The sequence below is a fragment of the Ambystoma mexicanum genome, chromosome 9 (assembly GCF_040938575.1).
Source record: "Ambystoma mexicanum isolate Mex_15411 chromosome 9, UKY_AmexF1_1, whole genome shotgun sequence".
NCBI lineage: Eukaryota > Metazoa > Chordata > Amphibia > Caudata > Ambystomatidae > Ambystoma > Ambystoma mexicanum.
Window position 1 is genome coordinate 923,325,766 of NC_090931.1, and position 27,112 is coordinate 923,352,877.

General features: G+C 46.5%; 1 protein-coding gene across 1 annotated transcript in view; it reads right to left on the reverse strand.

The window, feature by feature from the left end:
* PJVK (pejvakin) overlaps window positions 1–24,228 on the reverse strand; it is a 239,274-nt gene extending 215,046 nt beyond the window's left edge. Inside the window, exons 1-2 of the mRNA XM_069616106.1 lie at window positions 24,018–24,228; window positions 4,831–5,026 (exon numbers count right to left, since the gene is read on the reverse strand). Coding sequence (XP_069472207.1) covers window positions 4,831–5,026; window positions 24,018–24,228 — 407 coding nt within the window. The remainder of the gene's footprint in view (window positions 1–4,830; window positions 5,027–24,017) is intronic.
* Window positions 24,229–27,112: the final 2,884 nt, after the last annotated feature.

Sequence of the window (27,112 nt, forward strand, 5' to 3'; positions counted from 1 at the left end):
AAAAAAAGGTGCAGCGCAGCAGCGCAAGGAACACTTCTCCAATGAGGAACTGACAATGTTAGAAGACACACTTGCTGCTAATGCAGAGGTTGTTTTTGCAAATGATATGTGGCGTCCCGCACTGATAAAGAAAAAGGAGATTTGGGCAGAGGTGGCCTGGAAAGTCAGTGCGGTGGGCTCCACCCCCCGCACTGTAAAGGACGTACGCAAGCGGTGGGATGATCTGCGCCTCCGTGTACGGAGTATACTAGCAGTCAACAGGAGCCTGGTCATGGGTACAGGAGGCGGAGGAGGATCCCCAATCAAGCTGCAAGAGTGGGAGGAGACATGTGCCAGCACCATTGGCGTAGAATCCATTGAGGGAGTGGGTGAAATGGAGCGCGGTGTGCCGTCATCGTCAGATGGAGGTGAGTGTCCACATAAAACACTGCAATGCAAAGCATGAGGTACTCATACATGTACACAACTCTGCCCATATGCTGTACACATCCCCACACAACCACATGCATGCAGCACCTCAGACACGTGTCACCCAGACACATGCCTGTATGACCCACCCATCTGGCTAACAACCTGTATGGCCAAACCTGAAGCCCAAATGCATAGAACTGCAGCAACAACAACACGTAATGCACGTTCACCCATCACCGATGCTATCCCTCTCTTTGTCCCCCACAGGCTCACAATCTGACAGTGAGGAGCAGGACTCTGCAACGCAGGCCCCACCACCAAAGAAACAGGCCAAGGGCATGGAAGCAGGCACCAGGCCCAGCACATCGAGAGGCACTGGGAAATCTGCACTGCTGCAGAGCGCCAAAGCCACACATCCATCCACATCACCAAGGCCTGAAAGGACGTCAGACAATGTGGTAGCACCCACTCCAGCCATTCCCACCCCGCAGGATCCACTTGCGAAAGGATCACTGTCTGCCGCAAACAGCTCCATTGGCGAGTCAGCTGCCACGGCACCCATGTCAGATGTCGAGGAAACGTGCATTTCACCCAGGGAACACCACACACCCTGCCCGCAGCAGTCAGCCCAACAGAGCCCACGCCCCACATCAAATGCCAGCAGCCATGAGCTGTCTGGTGGTGAGTTTGTGGCAGGGAGCTGGAGTCCCATGGTGACATCACCTGATGGCGGACACATGCCACAAGCTGCGTCAAGTACCAACAAACACAGGCACTGAGGCCATGACATGAGCATGATACGACAGCGCCAGGAAGACCTAACTGTGCTGGTCGGCCAGCATGTGGGCGAGGGTGCCCTGGCGAGGGAGGAGTGCAGGGAAGATGCCAAGGGCATTAAACAAGCCATTAAAGACAGCACCAACCGCATTTGCGAAGAATTATCAGCTGTGAGGCAGGTCCTCACACGCATCGCAGATGCTATGGAAAGGCAGAACCCTGCCCAGGGACCGGACCAACCGAGCACCTCCTCCTCTGCAAGCTCAAGGCAGACCAGCCCCCTGTGCAGGTCCATGCGGGCTATGCGGCGCACAAACTTGCCACCATCCAATGCTGGCAGAGGAGGTGGGAAGTAGGGCCAACCTGATGCTAGTGACTCATGTACACTAATGCTGCACTGATGTGCAAGCCATGTTTGGGGGAGTTGTGGGGGGAGGGGGGAAAGGGTGTTTTGGGGAGTTCTGGGGAGAGGAAGGAAAGGGTGTTTGGGGGAGTTGTGGGGAGAGGGGGGAAAGGGTGTTTGTGGTGGAGGGTCCATGCACTTCATATTCTAACAAAACTCAATACACACTTGTGTCATGACAAATCACGAGCGGACATTTTTCATTGTGTATGTGTGCTTTATTGCCGGACAGTGCACAGTGTTCATTTCCCCACAACACCCAGTGCCCTGATACCCAAATCCATTGCACCCTCTTCATCCATGTGTATTAGAAATATTGGTCTATCAGATGCTGGCGCACAGCTCGTCCCTCCTGTGCATCGCCACCTGCATGACGTGCAGCCCCATCTTCTCCCTCCTCATCCTCATCATCATCCTCACCAGGTGGTTGCATTTCAATGTCAAGGGGCAGAGGCACATTCCGCCTGATGCACATATTGTGCAGCATGACACATGCCATGGTGATTATGGCCACCTTCTCATGCCCGTACAGGAGTGCCCCACCCGACCTGCTGAGGCACCGAAACCGTGTCTTCAAAAGGCAAATGTCTGCTCAATTACCACACGGGTACGGGTATGTGCACGATTGTAGTCCTCTTCGTGCCTGTTCTGTGGGTTCCGGACAGGGGTAAGGAGCCACCCCTTCAAGGGATAGCCAGCATCACCTGCATGGGTGCAACAATGAATTTGTGTAAGTGATTACATCAAATGGAACCAGTACCTATCACACACGAGTCAACTTTGATTTGTAGATAACATCCACATATCCCTACATGCATGGAGGTAATCAAAGTAACTGCAATGTGGGAAGGTGATGTAGTCCTTGCAAGTGTTCATGCACTGTGCATGCCTACGGCAGTTGTTGCCATGTACTAGGTGATGTTTAGTCATTCGTATCATTTGGTCCTGTCACCGTTTGAACCAGACTCCTAGTGCTCTGCCATTCCAAACTTGATGTCCCCATGCTGGCATGCAGCACTTCTGTTGTGGTGTACGGGTGAGATTCAGTATAATAGCTACAGGTGATCCCTTTGTATGCACTCAAGGTCGCATTTCCGTTGTGATGCTGTTCAGCAGACATTTCCATTGTCCATATTGAAAGCATGTTGCTGCATTGTGTTGTAGAGGGTACGGTCTGATGATGTGCAGTGTGCATGTGGATGGATATGGCATGGTTGCGGTAATTGCTTAATGTCATTGTTGTGCAGCCTACGTCTTGCATGTAGTTTTCATGTGTCAGGTTCAGTCTGGCCTGCCTTGGGGGACAGTGCTGTATTTCTGTATGGGCATTGTTTATTCTGTCAACTGATGTCAACCAGTTGGAGTAAGCATCTCCCCCATCCCATCACACCCAGTCGGAGTATGCATCTCTCCCCCCTCAATCACACCCAGTTGGAGTATGCATCTCCCCCCCCCCCAATCACACCCAGTTGGAGTATGCATCTCTTCCCCCCAATCACACCCAGTTGGAGTATGCATCTCTCCCCCCCAATCACACCCAGTTGTAGTATGCATCTCCCCCCCAATCTACTCCCCACATCACGCTGCCATGTGCCTGCCATGCTACTCACCGAGTAGCCACGAACGTTGTCCGGCATGTCGCTCCATGTAGCGTGGTATCGTTGAGTTCCGCAGGACCATTGAATCATGGGTTGGTCCGGGATATCGGGCACAACAATGTGTGATGATCTTGTTCGAGTCACATACCATTTGGACGTTGATGGAGTGGTATTGCTTTCTGTTTCGGTACACTGCCTCCATGGCATGTAGGACCACCAATTCCACATGGGTGCAGTCGAGGGCCCCGATGCAACTTGGGATGCCTGCCAGTGAATGGAAGCCAACTTTGGTGTTAGAGATCTCCTGGGCAGTCCGTGGGAGGGATATGTGTTCACTTGTGTGCTTCAGGAGGGCATCGACCACCTGGTTCAGCGTGCTCGAGAATACTGGTTGTGATATGCCATGCATCTGCCCTACCGTGTGCTGGTAGGTGCCTGGGGCCAGGAAGTGGAACACAGAGACCACCTTCAGTAGAGGGCGGAAGGCAGTACGGATGTCTATGAGGCTGACAATGTCATTGTGTATCATGGCAACGATGGTGTTGATGGTATCCCGGTCCAGATGGTACAGGGTGTGTATCTGTTCAGGGGTTAGGTTGAATGGACTGGCTCTGATTCTGGGGATTGGTGGCTGCCTCTGTGGTACAACTACCTGCACTGGTGAGGCTTGCTGTGCCTGTCTCGCCCTCCTCCTCCTCCTCCTGCGTCTCCTCTGTGCTGCCTGTTGTTGTTGCTGTTGCAATGCAATCATGTCCTCCAGCCCCAGTAATTCTATTAGTATTGGAATCATGTTGGTGTGTGAATAGTTGTGGGAAGGGGTGTGGTGTGCTCATTTTGTGCTGGCCCAGTCTCCATTGCCTCCAGCTGTGCTTATTGTGTGCACCTGTGGCAGTTGGGAACACTGCACATGGCCCTTTACGGGTGGTTCGCGATGGCGGTATTTCCGCCATGTCGGTATGCGCTTTTGGGCCTGCTTCATGCCGCTATTTGCATGTCCGCCTGACTTGTGATGTACTCCTATTTCCGCCATGCCGCTATTGCCGCCATGAGGGGTCGCGCGCCTGCGAACATGCCGCTATTAGAGGCACCGTTCTTAGCAGTGCCGCTAATAGCGGGTGAGCGGGTCGTAATAGACAGGAGAGGTTAGCGATGCCGGTAATCCTTTACCGGCATCGTTTTTCCCTTACCGCCTACCATGTAATGAGGCCCTATATATGCTAAGATTCCAATTAAAATGTCTTCTGTCTGGTTCTAGAGAAAGGGAAGCCTCACTTGGGAGAGGGGTAATGTTTAATTTCACTTTGCATCAGAGTCCCAGAAATTACGCCAGGGCATTTAGAACGTGACGAAAGGATTGAGCGACTACGTTATGAAACATGCACTTGTGATCTGGCCCCACAACTGTGGATTTAGAGAGAAGTGAACAATTCTTCAGCAACCGTAGGCAAACTCACCACTCTATACATACCATTTACTGACCATATGGCGGATCTATGGCCTTTTGAGATCTTGTTTTTTAAACATAATGTATCCTTAACTGAAGGTTTTTTCTATGGGTTATGAATGCATTTGACATTAAACACAAGCATATAAGAGCCAGAAACGTTGTATTAATATGCATACTAAATAAACATTTCTTACCTTGCAATAACCTCTTTAAGCAATGTTGGCACTTCAACCTCATGTTTAGTTACAATGCCAAATGAAGCTTTCACCGCAAGGGAATCCGATCCAGAAATATTCACTCCAACATCATTCATAATTTGATTTCCTCTCCTACCATTTAATGCAACATCAGACTTGTCTTCATAATTCAGCAACTGGTATGAAGAAACACCTGTATTTAAAAAATATACACACAAGTCATTATTTTGAAGGATATCTACACAATAATCTAAATTAGAGGTATACGCAAACGTTTACTGGGGGACACAATTACTGTTTTGGTATAACTGCAGTCACATATTTAACCTTTGGCCATTTTTTAACCCCCGTCATCCGTGGAAAGGAAAAATGAAACCTTCACTGACAATGGGGTCACCACTAGGTGTGAACCAAACTTTATCTTTCCGTAAGTATTTGGCTGAATTCTGCCTGAAAAAGCTATTCCGCTCTGGCCAAATGGTTTCTTGTAATTCAGCACCAGTCAAATGCTTTTTCTTTTTATTTGAATGCAAAGTTACAAGTCAGAGTGTGGATTGCAAAAGGAAACTAAATGAAACATTGTCTGAGAGCATTACTAATTAAATGTAAGACAACGGGCAGAAATGTGTGTACTGGAGAGGAGTGCAGAGAATGAGTGCGAGGTAAGCAGGGCCCGTTCCTATGGCAAATGTCTATGGAGAAACGTAAGGAATTCCCAACCAGGACTGAGGAAATCACTTATATGTCAGCCAGAGTGGCATTCAGTGGCTGGTTGCCTATAGGGGGTGCTAAGGAGAGTCGCCCAGCATCATTTTCAGGATCCTGTAGGTCTTAAAAACGCATATGCCTATTTAGTAGAGCAGCCGGAGTTGTGTGTGGCACAATGTATCAAAGAATATGAAGAAAGGATAGAGGAGGTGAGACCAGCGGGAGTGTCGCAGATACGCATTATGCGCAAGAAGCCGTTCAGGGTGGTATTAGCAGCGACGATAGCCAGATGGGTGTGAGAAGTCAGGAATTGATGTGTCCCGAATGGGGGCTCATTCCGTTAGGGGCGCCAGGGCTTCCAAAGCTTTGGGAGCCAGAGTCAGCCTTCAAGACATCTTGAATACTGCGGATTGGTCCAGCGACATCACGTTTAAGACCTTTTACTTTAGGCCGATAGCGAGTATGGCAGCAGCAGTACTGAATATCTTTGAACAAGCATAATACTTGCCTTCGGTCTTGGCATAGAATGAATATTATCCATGCTGTAGCACAGGGAGTCTTGATTCTATTAGAGACATGGATGCAAGCATTATTCCCACCTAGTGACGCTAAGCATTGGCAATCATTTGTATACAAATATTACTGTTGGTTTATGGCACATTGCGTCGTATGCCCTCCCTAACGCATGTCCTCTCTGATGATCAAAAGACTGATTGAGTATCGGAAAACAAGGGTGGCGATGTTTTGCTGTCGAATTTTCCAGCATTGGCCATAAGAGGACCCCCGTTGGGCAGTATCAGCTCAGGCGAAAGCAGCGTGATGGTTATCCGTTTGGAGTGCGTTGGTCATAGATACCGGTTGTCATTTTGAAGCCAGCAAAGAGGAGGAAAGGACCAGGGCAGGATGTGGGTTATGGGCCAGGCACAGGATATGTTCATGAGACTACCATAGACACCGGGGTTGATATGATATGATATGGCATTTGTAACGCGCCTATACACAAGTGTTTCAAGGCGCGACGAGGCAAGGGAGCGGAAGAACAGAGGGAAGATGGACAACGATCCTACTAGGCCAAGTGTCATTCAGATCGCGCAAGTCCATAGGAGGGGGAAGTGGGAAAGTGCGGGGGAGAGGGATAATGCAGTACAAGGGATAAATAAATAACAATAAGTAAAAGTACAGCCAGCAGGTGTCTTTTAGGGATACAGAAACAGTCCCAAAGTGCGGGGGTTGCCAGGAAGGCAGTGCAGGTGGGCAGCTCGCATGGGAGGGGACCTCATCCATAGATCAGAAGGGAGCCAGGTAACCAGTGCAGTGTCAGATCAGCAGGGGAATGAATGAGAAATAGCAGAAGCAAAGAGAAAGGTTTTGAGGTGTCTCCAGAACCGGAGATGATTCTCCTCGAGTTTCAGGGAGGCAGGGAGGTTGTTCCAGAGGGAGGCCCCAGCAGAGGAAATAGATCTACCACCAACTTGTTGCTTGGAGAAGCGACTGACCCTGAGGGGGTTGAAGGTGGATGAGCGAAGGGCTCGAGAAGGAAGATATTTAGGAAGAGAGAGTTGAAGGTAATGAGGCCCCTTGCCCCAGAAGGCCTTGTGGACAATGCAGAGGGTTTTAAACGTAATCCTCGCAGGCACTTGGAGCCAGTGCAGGGATTTCAGTCCTGGAGAGATACAATCCCTGGGCTTGAGGCCAAGGACAAGTCTTGCAGTCCTGTTTTGGTTAAGTTGCAGAGGGCGGAGAGTAGAGGCAGGTAGATTTAGAAAGAGGCTGTTGCAGTAGTCCAGCCTAGAGAGAACCAGAGCTCTGGAGACAGTGAGCTTCTGTGGGAAGAAGAGGAAGGGAGGAATACCTCTGAGGAGGTGCAGCTGATAGTGTGACTTCTTAGAGACGTCAGAGATGTGAGGAGAAAAGGAGAGTGTGGAGTCAAAGATGACCCTGAGGTTTTTAGCCTCACAGGTAGGAGCAGGAGGAGGGCCAAGAGAAGCCAGCCAGAGAGTGACAGGAAAGGAGGGAGCGGGTGTGCCGGTGAGGAGAATCTGAGTCTTACTGGCATGAAGGCAGAGATCATTGGCGGCACACCACTCCTGGATGGCGGACAGACAGGGCAAAGAGGTGGCTGAGGGTAGCCTGAAGATGAGCTGAGTGTCATCCGCATAGCACTGTATGTTGGGGCAGAGTGCAGCAATGCGGTTGACAAGAAGAGCCAGGTTTTGGTTGAACAGGCAGGGAGAGAGGTTAGACCCCTTGGGAACACCACAGGTAGGGATAGAGATAGAGGAGAGGAAGGACCCAAGTTGAACCTGGGAGGGTTGATCAGAGAGGAAAGAAGTCATGGGATATGGAGTTTTACATGTTTCTGTTTTTGAAGTTTAAAATATATATATATTATTAAAGAAATATGAAGATTTAAATCTGCTAGAAGAGTTTAAACAAAGGAATCGAGACTCCCTTTGCTACAGCAGGGGTAATCTTCATTCTTGGGTTTAGCATGCTGTATATTGTGTTAGGAGCTGTGTAACGGCATGGGTGGTCCATGTACTTTCCAAGGACTGCTCCGTGTCCAAGTGCACTGTCAATACATAAATTATGCCATGTTATTTTGTAATGTATAATTGCATGTAAGGAAAGACTCCTATGGCATATAAGACCTGACTGGCATCGAGAAAGTCAAACAAGGGCTTCGTAAAGATGTTATAAAGCAAGGGGGATAGGCAGTATGCCTGCGGAACCCCACATGTCATGGCACAATGGACCGAGAGAAAAGACTTAACCCAGTAAGCAGATGTAGATGAGAAGGAGACAGAGTGTACCAACCTATTGACCAGTAAGGTGTGATCTACTATGTCAAAGGCCGCAGATAAATCATGGAGCATAAGGAGGGCAGTGCCACCGTTCTCCAGAATCTGTAAAATATGGACCTTGAGATCAAGCAGAGCTGTTTCCGTGCCATGAGCAGTATGGAAACCAGATTGCCGTAAGCCAAGAATGTTATTCTGGGCAAGAGGATCTTGAATGGCCCGATCCAGAATCTTGAGCAGAAAAGTAGCATTGGTGATTGTTCTATAGTTGGATGAGATGTTAGGATTCAATGAAGATTTCTTGACCAAGGGAGAAATCCATGCCTGCTTAATCCAAAGAGGAACAGAGCTTTTAGTGAAAGAGATATTGATTCATTTAGTGACAAGTGGGGTGAGTTGTGAAGCGCATGCTTTCACCACAAACGTTAACCTTACAAGGAGTGGGCTTCATATGGCCTATAATTTCTGTTACCGCAAGCTTGGTTACTGGCCTAAATTCAAAAACGCGTGGGATGTCACCGTCCATTAATGTGATATTCATCCCCGTAAAATGTGCAGAGCAGTGTTCCTGCATCAATGCTGGGGGGTATGGTGTGTCCCTTAGTAAGGGACCAGAAATGTGCAAGTACATTGCTTCCTCTCTGACTGATGACTGTGAGATATGATTAACAGACATGGGCTCCAGGCCCATTGCAAGAAAGCGATTGAGGATAGCCGTGGCCTGCTTGGATGTTAAAGCAGAATGAACTCCCAAAAAAGACATAGGCGAGTATGTTAGTAACCCGAAAACAAAATGCCACCCATGGGGAATGTTGAGCGAAGAACTTGAGAGAAATACGTCTTACTGTGAGCAATAGCCACAGTACAATAAGGCCAGCAAACCAGTCGCTAAACCAGTGCCAACCGCCTAAAACCCACCAGTGCCAATGTGCCTGTTACAATAGTTTAAAGGCGCAGAGGTGCTTGGTGTGATAGGTCTAACATCCCGCTCACCGCAAGGGAGTGGAGGATGTTACAGACCTCATTCGGAACACCACACAAGAACCACGCTCACACGTATGCCTGGTATCTCACTGGCACTGCCCCGTTTCCGGCGCAAGTGACTTCTTTATTTCTCTTTCCTCCTTCCCTTCTTCTCATCACATGGGATGGGCTTCTCCTCCCCTCACATGATACTAGGAGGCCATTAAACCACATTCCTCCAAAACTTGGATTTGTAAAACATTAATGTAGTCACTTGGAAGCTCAGGGGCATGAGTCCTGCTGCCTCTGTCATGCCTCTCGTCATGGTGCTTCCTCCCGGCGATACACCCCATTGAGTACGTACCCTTGCAGTATGGATGAGGATTGGGGCCGTTTTCTCAGCTCATAGCGGGATCCCCTCCTTCTTTCCAGGGAGTTAGCCTCCTCCCCCTTCACGGTTCGCAAGGCGTCACATTCCCCTGGAAAGAAACTAACCCGTAGGCACCTGCTACGGCCGTATTCTTGGAAGCTTCCCTGGTGCTTGCTACAATTTCGTATGCACCGTTGCTGCCGCATGGCATCCTAATACCCAGACAACGACCTGGTATTGCGTTAGCAGCAGCGCATACACGCCTCCTGCCCGCCGTGCCTGCTGTTGCCAAGGCAATGATGCAGGAGTGCGTGGTCACCTGACCAATCATCAAAGTATTTACGTTGTGCTGCCCTTAGCGCGGCGCTTCTGATTGAAGTTTTTCCACATCTATTCTGCGTTCCGAATACGTTGATTCCTTGCTTTGTTTTTGGATCATTCCCGGAGATCCAGTTTCTGTCTAGTTTGTTACCTAGTTACCTCCACATTCTACCGGGGTATCTACAGAGCACTAACATCCAATTGCTTGCCTGCTATCTGCCCTCTGACCTCGGCACGTCCCTGGATTTCTCGATTGCCTACTCCTCGTCAGCTCAGTTATTGCCTTTATACGTTACGACCTCAGCATGTCCCCCAACCTCCTGATTGTCTGCTGCTTGTTGGCCCTGACGTTGCCTGCTACCTACTGACTTCGGTACGTCCCTGGATTGCCTTGTGCCTTTTCCTATGCTGTCATGATGAAGGTATCTCTCCTCCACTGAGAATTTGCTGCCGGCTCTTTTGCTGTTCCCCTCCTCCCAATCCCATTCTGATCCTACCTTACTCTTCACCTTATCATCTCCTCATCAACTGTGCAGTTCTTCCTTACCAAGGGATTCCCTGAAGACCCTTCTACCAACCCCCAGATTGGACTACTCAGAGACATTTTCTACGGATTTGGACGATATGCAGTGTTGACTTTGGAATGTACATTTCGCCACATAACATTAGTGCGCCCTCATTCCGTTTGGCATAGGCCCCACTAACCAACTAACCCTCTCTACCTTCAGTGTTCTTTGGCTTGCTCTCAGGATCCCTGGTAAAGGAGTCGTTTCACACCCAAGCCCATCTCACATCCATTCAGGTTAGTGAAATTCACCTCTCCTCCTATTCCATTTCCATCCGGTTTTCCTTATCGAATACTACCTTGTTACTTTTCCCTCCTAGGTTGGTTTGTGCGATCTGCACTTGCTCTTTCATTTGAACCACTGTGCTACATGTAGTTCGGTATCTCGAAAGAAAGGTTGCCCTCAATTGAGGAGACTCTCTTTGGGTTTGAACGTGTTTTGGCGGGTAGCAGTCGGAGGTGCCTCTACGCTGGTTCCTAGTGTCTGGTCCTGGGTACATGAGTACGACATCCCATCTGGTGGTACTAAGGTTGGGAGTGTCCTAGGACACCATGTCCCTGTCCTCCCATGTCTTCCTCCTGATGGGCAGATGCTTCCTCACTTCCTAATGTGTCTGCGGAAATGTGATATGTTTCTAGTGACCACTTTGCGCTCTCTGGCAACCGTTAACATGCTATGGTCAGTATCTAGGTGTGACTCATATGACATGTTCATTTTTTTGGGTGGGGATCGATTCTTTATCAGCACAGTGTCTCCCGCCTGGATTTCACAGTGTTGTGCCTGACGGACACCTCTTTCGTTTTCGTTTGCTGTTTCTGTGTTTTTTCCACATCTTCCATGTCCATCTCTGGCTCTACCCAATTTGGGTGGAGGGGGAGTTCTGCTTGAATTGGTACTCCAAACATCAGCACCGCAAGGCTTACTCTGGTGGCTCTATGAAGGGTCTGTCGGTATGACCATAGGAAACGATATACTGCTGGCAGCCACAATTGTTGATGGTCCTTGGCAATCCATATGATCTTGTTTAGGGATCGCATGATTCTTTCTGCATCGCCGTTGGCTTGTGGCCAGCACAGGGTGATTCTATGGTGGCGAATGTTGAGGTTCTCCAGAAGGTTCTGCAGCTCTCGGCTGGTGAATGGGGGCCTGTCATCGCTCTTCATTTTGCTTTCCATGGCTGTTATGACTGATGACGTGTCGGTGCACTTGACAGGTTCGACTACATGATACCGGCTGAATTCATCCACAGCTACTAACAGGTAGTTTTCGGTCGCTACATTGCAAAAATCCACATTGATCGGCTCCCATAGTTTTTGGCTTCTGGGGGCACTGGCTATAGTTTCTGGTGCCATCTGCCATTGGGAGGATTGTCTTGCTGTACAGGCATCAACAAGGTTCAGGACCCTCTGTTGGACCTTGGGTATCCAGACCCAGGAGTTCAGGTATGCTTCAGTCTTCACTACTCCTTGGAGCCCTTCGTGTGCCAATCGAAGTTCCTGTTCCTCCAGCACTTCAGATAGTACGATGCAGTGCCGATTTAAGATTACCCCTACTGCGGCGATGGTTAGCTCGTTTCTAATCCCGAACAGGGCCTGCAGCTCTTCTTGTTCAGTCATGGTGCGGTGTGTCCTGGCTGGCAGGAAGTTTCTCCAGTCTCCTGTCTGTATCGTTTGTCTTGCTCTTTGTAGGCACAAGTCCTTTTCTGTTTCTTCTACTATCTCTGCTAGGGTCATTTCTTTCAGGGCAGACACACGCTAGTACATGGCACACACGTTCCTTGGTCTCATATGCGTGTTCATGCTCCTGTTGTGTTGCCAGTCATGGGTGCCGGGACAAATAGTCTACGGGGCTATCTGCTCCCGGTCGGTATATGACTTCTACGTCATAAGGTTGCAGCTGTAGCATCCACCTTTCCAATCTGGCTGGTGGATGTTGTGCTGATCCTTTGAAGATAGGGATCAAAGGCTTGTGATCTGTGAATACTTTAGCTGGCTGACCTAACAGCTACACACCATAATAACGACAGAGCTTCATTCTCTATGTACGCATAGTTTTGCTCTGTTTTGGTGAGTGCTTGGCTTGCGAACGCAATGGGGAATATGGTACCTTCTTGGTCTACTTGGGTCAAAACCGCTCCCAGGGGTCAAAACTGCTCCCAGGCGTCCACCAATAGTTCTGTGCTCTGGTCTGTATCAAAGAATGTCATCTTCGCTTTTCCTGACAGCAAGTCTTTGATCCGTTGAGATTATTTTTCTTGTTCTTGTTCTCCCATGGAGTTTCTTTTCGGGTTAATTCCCTCAGCAGGGTCGCGACTGTGGCCAGGTCGGGTGATGAAGCTGGCGCAGTACGTGGCCATGCCTAGGAAGTTTCTGATTTCGGATGCTGATGCAGGGACTATGGCTCCTTTGATAACTGTGACTTTGGCAGGATTTGGTGACACCCCTTCAGCATTGAAAATGTATCCAAAGAAAGCAAGTTCACCTTTTCCAAATTCACATTTTCGGTGTGCAATCTTAAGCCTGATTTCTCCAGACGTTGCAGCACTGCTTCCAGTCGGGCACTGTGTTCTTGTGACGTTTTTCCGTACACTAAGATGTTGTCGCTGACATTGTTCATGCCAGCTAGGTCATGCAGCACCCTTCGAATTCATTATGGAAAACTTCAGCCGCAGAGGATATCCCGAAGTTCAACCTGCAATACCGCCGTAGGCCGAGATGGGATGAGAATGCTGTTATGTATCTTGATTCACGTGCCAGGCTTATCTGATGATAGCCAGAGCATAGGTCAAGCTTGCTAAATACTGTTGCTTCTGTAAGGTCCACAATCAGTTTGTCAATGGTTGGTGTTATGTGGCGTTCACGCCCTATTGCCACGTTTGATAGTCGCATGTCTTTACATATGCAAATGGCTTTGGGTTGTTTGGGTTTCTGTCTTACTCCATAGGGACACCCGTGGGGTGGGGCCTGATGTTTTCTCAATGATTCCTAGGTCTTCCAGCTTTTCTAGTTCAGCTTCAACAGCTTCCCGTAGATGGAAGGGTACACGGCGGTATCTCACTGCTCTGGGTTCAATGGTCGGGTCAATGTACAGCTTGACTGTCCGTCCTTTCAGGCACCTCATTCCTTGGAACAACTTTGTGTGCTTCTCCAGTAGTCTATCGATGTCTGGCGGAGTGACAGTGGATGCGAAATGGATCCATTTGAGTTTTTCTGCTGTCATGCAGCTCATGAGGGTCTACATTCCCATATCGACCACATATGCGGGTCTTGCAGGTGGTTCTGTTGTGGGTTAGGTCTGGGCGGAAGGATCCAACCACTGTCAGGGGCTTCTTGCAGCTGTATGCAAATAATTGTACTGTATTGTTCTGGAGTTGAGGCAGTTTTTTCAGTGCCTTGAATTTTGCCAGCGGCATGACATTTACGGACGCTCCAGTGTCTATCGCTACCTTCATGGGGATCCCGTCCTCTAGGACCAGACAGTTTGGCTGAGCAATTTTCCTCTTGTTTTGGCTTCTCTTGCCTGGTTTAATGGCTGAGATCATGTGAATTTGTTCATTGCACTTCTTGGCCCGGTTTCCTGTCCTTTCCGGGGATGGCTCTTCTTCAGATGCATTGTCTTCCTCACTTTTGCTGAATTGCTTGTGGTCTACCGCTTCTGCTCTTGCTCTCCCCTTCTCTCGCCTTCAAGGTGTGTTGTCGCTTGATTGTTCTGTTTCCTTCCGGGGAAGTGGGTTCAGGCAGACCACTGCGAAGTGGTTCAGTCGTTTGCATTTTTGGCAGGTGACACTTAACGCTAGACAGTGTTCTCCTCTGTGACATGGGCCTCCACACCATTTGCAGGATTCTTGGTGTCTGTTAGTCCCGTGTGGTGGGGCATTCACAGACCTTCTCCCTTCAGGCTTCGACTTGATGGCTGCTATGTTCTCTTCATCCTTGAGGTTGTCCATCGGGATTCTGCTCATGGCCACTTCCATAGTTGCGACTTGCTCGTCGGTGCGTTCTCTTTGTCGACCCATTGCCAGGATCCGGTCTAAAGGAATGTTCTTTTCTGATAGGATAGCTTGTCCGAGGACATCCCATGGATGATCTGCTGACATACTGCAAAGTCCTTATTTGGGAACTCACACCCCAGGGCCATCTTTCTGATGCAGGAGTGAAAATCATCCATTTTTTCCCCAGGTCTTTGTCGGGCCATGCTTAACTGGGAGTGTTCATAGTCTGGGTTTAATCCCGGTTTGAATTTCCTGTTATGGGCTGTCTTCGCCGCTTCATAGTCATCAACTGGCCCTCTGTTAGGTAGGGTGTTGAAAAGTCTCAGTGCGAGTGTGCCGAGGTTGAGCATTAACATCGTTCTCCGTTCTTCCACAGCTGTAATTTTCTTGGCCTTGACGTTGAACTCGAATTGCTGGAGCCACAGTTCCCACCACAGTGATGCTCCCGTAGCATAAGGGTCAAACGGTCTCATGAAGGCACCATGGGTGGCATCCAGACCAGGGATGGGCCCTTCATGTCCTGCAGTGCCCCCTCTCATGTTTGTGGGGTACCCCTTTCAGCTGAACCTCCTTGTGGGCTATTCCTCTTTCTACTATGCCCTGAGCGTGTCTCCCTCAGGTGCCTTGTGGGTGTTCACTGTTTAGCATACAGGGTGGGCGGAATGTGCTGGTGTGTTTGACTGGTGTTCTTTTCTGCAGCCTGCACAGGCTTTTCTTCAATGTTTCTGGTCTGGGGTTTCCAAATTCTGCATGCCCAGTGAGCGTGGTGGTGAAACACAGTCCTGCACGCTCACCTTGTGTCAGTTTGTGGGTGTATGTTGCCACGTGCGCCTTGCGCACTCCTGTCTTCTGTGTTTACAGTGCAGTGAAATGTTACTGTATTGCAGAGGCTAATTTGCCTGATCCAGAGAAAATACTTACTGGTCTCAGTCCCACTGGGCTTGGGCAGGGCTTGCTGTGACTCCCAGTCTGCTCCCTCGTGATCAGCAGGGCTTTTCCTCACACGCTGGTCACCACGCAGCCTCTCGCTGATCCCGGCGATGTTTAAATTTACTGTCGGAGTCTCCTCCGCTTCTGTGTTTGGTGCAATGACTGCGCGCACTGCCTGGAGCTTGCAATTGGTTGCTGCCGCTTGCTGTTACGCCACCGGGCCTTGCCGGCACTCGGCTTCAGACAGGTAAAAATATTCAGTGAGCCAGATTCGGGGCTCACCGCAAGGGAGGGGAGTATATTGCAGGCCTCATTCGGATCACGACACAAGAACCACGCTCGCACGTATGTCTGGTATCTGACAGAGACTGCCCCGTTTCCGGCATATGTGTCTTCTTTATTTCTCTTTCCTCCTCCCCTTCCTCTCATCTCATGGGGTGGGCTCCCCCTCCCCTCACGTGATGCTAGGAGGCCATAAGATCACATTTGGGTAGTGTAGTCATAGCTACAGTTCACTAGTCCCAGTGTTAAAATTGTATTTAGAAGCTGAAAGTAATTTCCACAAGTACATTTTAAGATATAGGGGGCAGAGAAAACAGATTCACTCAGATCGTATTGCAATAAGTTTAAATGTCATCTGAAAGCATTTCATCCTTTCAGCACAGAACAATAGACAAAATCAGCAACATCGTGAAAGGCACACAATCACACAGCATACAGCGCTCAGTCTAAGAGGCAGCGCAGCGTTCATGCACCCACAAAATTAAGCTAAATTTAATTGACCTTACAGCGCATGTACGGTTTTCTTAGTGGGGACTGACATGTGACTTACAGTCTTTTCACCATTGATGGACAAAATGCCTTTTATAGTAAGATAAAAATCCTGTGCACTACAGGAAGATCACAGCAGTTATCTTGCATTTTAAATGATAAGCTAGTTGTTTGTTTGAGAAAGGATTAACAAGCTTTTTGGAGAATTGTATCAAATGGTTCTGTGTGTAGTGACCAAAGAGCTTTGTACCATGAGGTACAACCCGATGTTTGGTCCAATCATTTTTAAACTTTGTACAATATTGGGAGTAGTACTGATGAAATTGCACATGGAGAAGAAGTCACGATGTGGAAGGAAGTGCCATGGGTGAATTAGTTTTTAGTGAGCATGAGGTAAAGATGGCATTATCATCTCAACACCCAGATAAAGCCTCTGCACCTGGTACAATCCCAGTTGATTTTATTTTTTAAATGTATTTATTGTGGTATCGTTTTGAGTAAACAAAAAGAAAGCATTTAAAAATATATATTTGTTATTTGAACCTTTAATTTGGGTCCATATTTTAACTGTGTTTTATAATATAACTACCTGAACTACCAGCTTTGCCCAGGATTTCAATTCTCAGATTTTGAAATCTCTGATCGGTAATTCTTACTTCAGTTACTTCAGCAGTTTTATTGCTTTGTTTTTTAACAGCACGAATTCTCAAATCAGTAAGTCTTGCTTGAGTTTCTTCAGCATTTTCACTCCTTCGTTGTTCAGCTGCACTAATTCTCTTAACAGCAAGTCGTGTTTCAGTTCCTTCAGCAGTTTCGTTGCTTTGTTTTTTAGCAGCACGAATTCTCTAATTAGTAAGTCTTGCTTCAGGTTCTTGTCTCAAAGCATGTTAATTTCTATCAGCTTCATGGTCTTCAAATCTTGCTTCTTCAGAATGTTGATCATGTTTCAGCTTTGATGCGCAATGAGGAGCACTTTCTACAAATGACCTGTACATGGCAGTGTAACACCACAGAATGTAATGCAGAAAAACAAAGACGCAAAACCAAAAAGGTTGATTATCTCAGGAACGTGATGACCTATTGAGCCAGAAATAGTCTAATTAATTCGGCAAATAAATAAAGAATATTCCATGCAAAATCCAACAACACACCTCACTGTTCATGAGGAGTTACGTCCCCAAGAATGCCACATACAAATCCACAAACACGACTTTATTTTATATATGTATACATATATATATATTTATATATATAGATGAGCCAAAGAGGAAAAATCCAGAAGAGCTGCGTCGTTCTTTACCTGCAGGCTTGATTGAATGAGGTCCCTGAGAGAATGTTGAGTGACCGGAATGTGTATGTGTGAAGCTGGTTCCACTCAGGGCAGTTGGAGAATGTAAGCCTGGGTGGTGGGTGCCAGTGGGTCCCCTCTGGGGCTCTGCCCCTTATCTAAGCTCCTACCTTGGTACATCTAAATAAAAGGAGCTTGTACCAACCTACCTTGTGTCTGGAAGATCCATTATTTCAACAAGCTGTCTCTCTGCAAAGATTATACCACTTTTTAAGAAAGGAAATAAACATTTGCCATAAAATTATTGACCGATCTAATACATACTATGCTAAAATATATGGTAAAATCATTTGAACAAGTCTCGAATAGTGGCTCACTGACAATAATCTCGATCTTACAAGGTGGTTTTAAAGATAATAAAGGCACAGTAGATCAATGTTTTCTTGTATGTGCCCTAATTGCGAAATACTGCCACCAGAAAATATGTTTTTTTTTTTAGTATTTATAGATTTTCAGGCTGCCTTTAATAGACTAAATACTGTGGGCGATTTTAAAGTTAGTGATTATTCCAGCCCCAATAACTGCAGCCATTAAAACACTATGTGGGATATATTTACCCACTCAGTAGTACTCCCATCCATAACAAAACTGCATTTGAGCAGAAACAGCAGAATGGCTGTGCTGGCTCCTGTGAGCACCACTGCCTCACACCAAAACTGTGTTTTGCAACGACAAAAAGACGTCTGCGCCAGCACATATTGGGCAGGACGGAACAAGGGGGCACACTGAAAAAGCCTGCCAGTGTGTTGCTTACATGTACAAAATAAGGGGAATGAAAAAGCAGCATTGCTTTGTTGCAAGCCCAAAGTTCCCATTGAAAAAGGGAATATTTCACAGTGAAAAGGATGCTGCTCTGACGCTATTTTCATGTTTTTCATCAAACTACTTTTATTAATAAGGCCTTGCCATGCCCATGCATATCCACATTGTGCTTGAGCAGAAGAAGCATGATCCTTGAATGACAGGCTCTCTCAAGCCAAACCTGGGAAAATAAAAGAAACTTCATTTTCAGCTGCACGGAAAACGCTGACTTTTGAGTTACAAAGTGTCAAAGATCAATAATTTAAAAAAACTCCAGCTCTCTAGGTCCATGTCAATTTCAGTGCATCTGTGTTTCAAACACATTGTGCTTACAAGAAACTAACTATGGATACAGAACCATGTGGGACATTCAGATGGATCCTTTTTGAAAGGAAAATGCCAGCAGGCCTCACCACATGTTAAATGTACTTTTGCAAATAAAGAAAAATACTTGTTTAAAAGTGCATGTTGGATAAGGCCCTGCCATTATCTAACAATGTGAAGGGGTGTTGGGCTGTGAAACATATAGGGGAGATCTTATTCAACTGGCTATATTCTGATTTGTAACCAAAATAAATAAAAAGAAAGGAATTAAATTGCATTTGCTTCTTGGGGGAAACCAGCCCCAAACAGGTTTCTGCTTGGAGGTTGCCAGCAACAGAAGGCCCCTCACAGTGGATGCTAGAACACACAAGTGATAATTGCTGCCTTGGCAGACTTTTGTCTGGCTGAGGCCTTCTACAATAGAAATGCTGGGGCGCCAATCTGTGAAGTGGAGAAGTGGCAATAAACCTTCAATCAAACTGCAAAACCCCCCTCCACAATGGGCTGAAGAGACAGTTGGTGGTAGCTGAAGAGGAAAAAAATGGTCCAGTGAAGGACAAAGGCCAGCCCATTTGTCTCCAAAGACTATGTTATTAATAAACTTTTAAGACTTTTATCTTTGCAACAGGACTTTGCAAAAATGTAAAAAGTTAGCAAGGTGAATGTAATTTTGTGGTTTATAATTTAAGATGTTGTAGCCTTCACTGCCTCCTTGGGAACCGAAATGGCAGAGATTTGGGTATTCCAAGGAAAGTGTACATGATGCCAATGTAAGATTTAATACTGACATGCCTAATGATAATCCATACACACGTGTAAAGTTATAGAATTCTAGGCCGAATATTTCACATTAAAAATGACTACAAATTATTAGAAGAGCGAAACAATGTCTTACAAATTGTAGAGTTGGACTGGCATGTTTTGTAGGAAATATGTTACCTGTTTATGTAATTTGCTAAAATGCCCCAACTGTGGCAAAACTGGATTCTAGCTTAAGTAACTGTGGGAGGTTCTGGACATTGTAAAATTCACATCATAAATCTGACATCACGCTCTTGAAACCCAACCAGTGGAGAGGAAGGCGGTAACTATCACCCCTGACCAATCCAGTTGTTAAGAGGCGTGCTTAGCTAAGCCTGCCCTACCATATACTTCTATGATGTCACCATGCTCTATAAAAAGGGAGGCTATCAGAACTCTGGACAGACTCTTTCCTGAATTTCCTGCGCCTGCGTTCCTGATCTTTTACCTTCATCTTGCCAAACTCCAGATCCCACTGCAGAGCCAAAGCATAGCTGATTCCAGATCCCACTGCAAAGCCAAAGCATAGCTGATCCTATCCCAGCAAGGCCAAAGCATTGCTGACCATCCCAGCAAGATCTCAATCCTGAAATCCCACTAAAAATCCCAATTCCCAAAGGGAGAAGCTGTGGTATTCTTTTGGGAAGCATCCTGAGACTAGCCTTCCTTTTTACCCACTAAGTGCATGCCTGCTGCAACCCTGCCATCCAGCTGTCCTGATTATCCGGTGACCAGACCTTTGCCCAGCTGTCTTTTGCCAGGAGAGTCTGCTATCCGGTGAACAGAATCTTTTGTGACCAGAACCGGTTGACTGTCCAAAATCCCAGATTCAAAAGTGGACAGTGATATCCCCCATCCCATAACACATAGTCTACCCCATCTTGAATTTTGCTTTGGTTCCACTCTCTAAGCAACCCTATCCATCTCCTGATAACTTGTATAGACTGTTCTAATTCTCTGTGCACCCTGTTCTTGTTTGCTAGTGTTAGCGCAATTCTTTCATTCATCTTCTCGAGTAACTCCTTAGTCATATTTTGAGTAACCAAACTAATTTCCAAATAAAGTTGTACGCTGGAGTGACAAGGTTGACGTCGCGAATCAACCTTGGATCTAACTGTGTCCCTCTTTAACAATATAGTCTAAATAATTTAGCTTAAGTAAAATGTGCCTTTCTTTCAAAACCGATTCTCATTTTTAACTGCTTTATTTTCCGAAAAACGAACCTCATTCTACCTTCCAAATCCCTCTCAATTCACCAGCTATACCCCTCCTTTCACTTCTACATTATCACTGTGCTGTGCTACTCTTCCCCCGCCAAATAAACGCATGCCGATTCAGTGTTTTTCACTCATTTTTTGAAAAAAACGTTTTTACACTTAAAACTGCTAACTAAAAAAAATGCAACTTTTCCACGTGTGAATTCAGCTGCACTGAGTTTTCAATTTCAATCTGTTTTGTGAACTGTATACTTTTGTGATACCTTAACTGATGGTCGGTAGTGACATAACATCCCTAATACTGTGATAACACATATGTATATCATTATTTAAACACACATATAATTAATTATTTGACAAAATCCGAGTGTCATTTTAGGCCTTTGCAAAGGGTTTTAAAATCCGTTTTTGCCTCTTATTTTGTGAGGGGCGGATTTTGATTCTGTTTGCTGCCTGTTATCCCTGACTACCTGGTGCTTCTTTCTATCCACTCAGAATTCGATTATTTGTGGGCTGAGGGAACATTGCAGGAGGAAACCTTAACTTGGGTGCTATCCATCCTAATTCAAAAAGTGCTCCTATTAATTTCTGCATGGATATGTTCTATGGAAGGTTAACCAAGTGCATTGCTTTTATTTCCATAGTCATTATCACCCCATTGGTGATTGCTGCTCCAATATAAAAATGTGTGTGATTTTTGTGAATTTTTAAAATAAATAAATATTGTATTTTCACCAACCGGCCTGGTTCATGGTCCATTGTGACCCGGGGTATTTGTAAAAGGGGGTGTGAGACGGGTCAGGTACCGGCTCAATTTGAATTAATTGAAAGTAAAGAAAAAGCATTCCTATTGAGCACCACATCCCAGGCTAAGACCAAGTGTCCTGGTCCAGTGTGTGACGCCCTATTGGAATCCTTAACAAATATATTGTAAGAACAAAGCCTGAGTAAGGTATGGGCCATTGTGTGATGCTACAGAAGAGTTTAAGGTTAACACTGGTGTACGCCAGGGTGGTGTTTTATCACCCATTTTGTTTTGTCTTTACATTCATTCTTTTGCAGACCAAATACAGTCACTTGATTTTGATGCACCTAAAGTGGGAAACATGAACATTGGTTTATTACTGTATGCAGATGATATAGTACCCATTTCTCAATTAGGAATGGGGATGGATAAGCAATTGAAGTGCTTGCAATCATTTTGCACTGAGCGTATGCTGGAAATAAATCGGACTAAAAGAGTAGTAATGATATACCATAAAAAAAGGTTAGAGAGAGGTATCTTTTAAGTTCAATTGGTCAAACATTTTGCAAGTAAACATTTTCTGATTATTTTGGGATTAAGACTAGCGACAAATGGGACTCGGGAGAGCTAATTGCTGGTAGTAGTTGCATTCTACGATGGAGGGGAGGTGCAACCCTAGCTTTCTCTAGAGAATATTGGAGGAGAAATTATACGCGAAACACTAGAGGTATATACAAAAGGCAGGCACGTTCGGCTGCCCTATATAGTGCCAAACTTTGGGGCTTTGTCCCCATACAGGGAACTGAAAGGGGCAAAAACAGTTTTCTGGTAAGGCTAATCAGTTTACCAACCTGTGCTCCAACTGTCCCCATTAATTTAAGCCAGGCCTGCTGCCAATTCAATATGCTGCATGGCAACGAGCCCTCATGTTCCGGGTTCACCTTATTACTAGGGTTGAACTAAAGCTACACATAATGTGTGTGCGTGATATGGAGACAAAAGGAGGGTTGCCGATGGGTATGGCTTGAAGATGGTGAATTAGCAGCATTAAGAAGTCTTTTAAGGATTGGTCGATGTATCTTTTCTTGAGTAGCCCAAAGTTGGGCCTGATGTCTATTGAATATCCTTGTTTTAGGAAAACTACAGGGTGTGAGCAATATTTGGAGTGGCTAACATGTCCTAGTAAGCGGGCTTTGTTTTCCAAATTTAAACTAAATCTCCTTCCTCTTGCTGCTATCAGTGCAAAGTGGGACAAAGGAAACTCTAATGTCTGTCAGTTCAGTAAAACTACTAGTAAAACCCAAGACAGACATTTCTCAAGACAGCAGAAAGCTACATACCTGGTTCCCCTTTATTAGGCATCAGCAGTGTAGTATAGTCTGACAGTCAATGCACCAACCACAGGACTGTAAGACTGTACTACAATGATGATCCCTAATGAGGATGAAAGCAACTTTGTAATTGTCCTGGCAGTCTTGAGAAATGTCTGCCTTGGGTTGATTAACCTATGTATAAAGTATCATTGCCCTAAAAGACAAAGGCAATTTTCTGGACCAAAAAGCCTCCGAACCACCCGCCATATAGTTCTGAGTTTTTTCAGTCATTTTGTTTGAAAAATTACTTTTAATAAAATCATGTCGGGAAACCAACGCGATATACTCCAGAAGACGTGATACCTAAATCCATGATATTTATTGTATTGCAATAAATGTTGATGACATATCTTCATGAATTGGGGTTGCCTTGGTGACCCTTGGTAATTGCTCGCAAGACATTGCGCATACAGGCCACCGTGTGCAACATGTGATTGGAGGACATTCAGATGCACGTCATCGAGCTCATGCTGGCCTGTGCCCCTGAAATCGCACAACATCCCATGAAGGAAAGCCTAAAGGATCACAGAGACCAGCATAGCACATCACTCTACCAGTTACATCACCGAAAGGAAAACAATGAGCCAAAACCAGCTAAACATAGCGCTTTTAAGTCATAGCGCTATGTTGAGCTAGAATGGTGAAAATGGGTGCCACGGGACTGCATATTGCTGGGTCAGACAGATGAATTTGCTGCATGTGTTCACCTGGAGAATCTTTCAAAGGACCTCTGTAATACACTATGATCTGCCTCTTTAACTGCGATGGGGTGTTTTTTAGGTGTTCGATGCTGATGGGAGATGGTTAAAACTCAAGGATTAAAACACATAATCAGTCAATTCAGTACAGAAGAGGCAGGAGCGCCTAAAAACCTGGATGATGTGGTGTAAAGCATGAGATTACAACTTGAAACAAAATCCTAATAAAATTAATTACTTTCGGAAGGGACCCGCACTTATTAAAAGAAACATGGAAAACCTTACAACGTACAGTAAAGGGGCACACCGCTATCTTTATATTTGAATCTGTCTTTCAACTGAATGGGTTCATTGCTCAGGGATAATTATTTTGGTTAATTTACTATTACACGCATGTAATATTGATTTTCCTACATAAGTAATACATGATGATAGAAATATAAACAACGATCTTACCAGCTGAAATCTCCTTTTCCCCCTGCAGAATATCTTTAAGTGTAAAAGGTGTGGAGATGAACTTGGATTTTTTGGAGAGGAAGCGTCTCTTCTTTTTGATCACCAGGCTCAGGGGCTGGTATTTGTCTGCTTCACTCAGGCAGGGAACGGGGATTAGTTTCCCGCCATCGCCAACCTGCTTAACAAAATTCTTTGTAGCCGCCGCAAACATTGCACTGCGCTAGGCCTCCAATCCCACACAAGAGAATTCTGTAATTCAGCCTCGAGTGCACATCCGCGAGCCTTGCACTACTTCCCAAATCGATAAGCAGGGTGGCAAACGACACACACGCATCTGTTTTTTCCTTTCGTTCTTTTAATAAGGGAAGGAGTCTGCGGTGTCTTGAATATCCCTTGCCTGCAGTGAACCGCAGAATGTATGGCTCGATCAGCTGGGATGGGCGCCCCAAGGCAATGAATTATAGACGAGGACTGTAAAACGATAGGCTTTAGGGAGGGACCAGTTAGTAGTAATAGTTTCCTTTTATACATGCAGCCACGAGGCGTTGACTTAAGTAACCCACTAAACGTGAAAGAATACTGCATATTAGTTTTAGTATTTCTAGTTCACTAATCAGAATCTTCAGAACTACATCTATACAGCAGGAAAACAACCAAACGCACACCTAGAGGAATGTCTAAGGGGTTGCCGAGTGCCATAGGTGCATTGGCAAAGACAACAGCTTTGGCAGACATGTTCTCGCTAGTCACATATTTTTAACATTAGAACTATTATATATTACCATTTTTTACCAAATCGCCCCAATGAAGTCAGTCATTTTACTAAAAGTCTTGAACTTTTATTTACAAAACCAAAACAAAGAATACTGCAATTCTTTACCGTTTCTTTACAAAAGAAAATGAGACAAGCCAAGTACATGAATTCAGGGCTGTGTGAGATGCTGTATTACCTAAATGAAGTGGCTGAAACAACGCTTTTTCTTGAAGTTTATATTTCACCAAGAGCTGCTTAATATCTGTATTTAACCCATAATCCCTTCATCCCTGATCTCTTCCTCGGCCCACTCCCAAGAATTGATGGGAGGATACCACAGGCGCAACATGATCCCCTTGGAAGCAAGACGATACGAGATGTTGCGTAGTAATACGCGAGTGCGCGCATGCGTGAGCGATGACGAGGCTCGCGCATGCGCAGTGTAAAATAAAGACGGCCCGCCGGCAGTTCGCGCCGGGGACCCGAGCAACCACACGTCTCCGGCATGTCTCCTTCTGCGAATGAGGAGCGCATGAGTGAATGCTAGCGTGGGGCCTGACACCGCCCCCACGCACACAACACTGACGACGAGGACGGCGCTGGAGCAGTCCTCCGCTCCGATAGCGTTTCGAGGAGGCGAACGCTGCTCCGTGTCGAAACAGACCCACACGTGTGGCCGGCGGCCATTTTGGATTGCACGCAGAGTGCAGTGGTTGCGGCCCGTGAGGGTGCTCATGCGCCATCTGCACCGCGAAGCATACATTTTTGGAACTCCCACAGCCTCTGCAGCTGCAAGGCTGTGGCATACTGCCTGGAGGTGAGAAGAAGTGCAGCAAGAAGGAACCACGCCACAAGTGGACTAGGCTGACCAGAACCTCAATCACTGGAGAGTTTCGACAACTACCTGTGAGTAACACGCTCCAGAATGGAGGAAGAAGATGATCAGGAAGGCGCCCTAGCCCCCATCCCACGCAGGATGACCAGTACACTAGCTCCCATGCCCGAATTCAATACCACGGGCCCTCCATCCAAACTGGGATCTAAATGGCTCCTGTGGGTAAAGAGGTTGGAGATGTTCTTCAGGGCCTCGGGGATTACGGATGATGAAGAAAGGATTGCCACCATGGTGTACTCGGCAGGGGCGGAGGTCCACAAAATTTATGACTCTTTGGACATTGTGGTCGCCACATATCATGACGTAAAACAAGCATTCAAAGATCACTTTCTTCCCATGCAAATGTCGACTTTGACAGGTTTGTCATGAGTGCGGAGAAGCAACGTGAAGAGGAGTCATTGGACCAATTCTGTGCGCGGCTCAGAATTTTGGCAAGCTCCTGTAGATGGGGGAACGAAGAGGAGATGATTCGGAACCAGTTGTTGCAGGGTTGCAGCTCAGGAAAACTGAGGAGACAGGTCCTGAGAGAACCAGGTTTGACTCTGCAACAGATCTTGGACACGGGGAGAGCGTACGAACTGGCCGATGCCAGGGGACGAAGATGGACACAGCCACACACGGGAGAAAGGAAGATGAAGCTTTTGCAATCGGACGCTCCACCCCAGGAAAGGCAAGATGGGCATCAAGAGGTGGTGAGAGCCCCACAGGGCATGGCAACGCCCCATCGTGTCAATACTGCGGGTATGACCTGCCGCACGTGGGTGATTGTCTAGCCAAATCGAGAGTATGTGGCCGGTGTGGCACACCAGGACACTATGCGAGGGTGTGCAGGGCAACAACACCCGTCGCAGCTTCTAGAGGGCCCGAAAGGATTGGCAGAGGCAACACTCGGAGAGTAAGGGGAGTGTCGTCCATCGAACAAGGCATGCAAGATCTAAACATCGCCGAGGAGGAGTAGGAGGATGAAAGTTCAATTGGTCAAACATTTTGCAAGTAAACATTTTCTGATTATTTTGGGATTAAGACTAGCGACAAATGGGACTCGGGAGAGCTAATTGCTGGTAGTAGTTGCATTCTACGATGGAGGGGAGGTGCAACCCTAGCTTTCTCTAGAGAATATTGGAGGAGAAATTATACGCGAAACACTAGAGGTATATACAAAAGGCAGGCACGTTCGGCTGCCCTATATAGTGCCAAACTTTGGGGCTTTGTCCCCATACAGGGAACTGAAAGGGGCAAAAACAGTTTTCTGGTAAGGCTAATCAGTTTACCAACCTGTGCTCCAACTGTCCCCATTAATTTAAGCCAGGCCTGCTGCCAATTCAATATGCTGCATGGCAACGAGCCCTCATGTTCCGGGTTCACCTTATTACTAGGGTTGAACTAAAGCTACACATAATGTGTGTGCGTGATATGGAGACAAAAGGAGGGTTGCCGATGGGTATG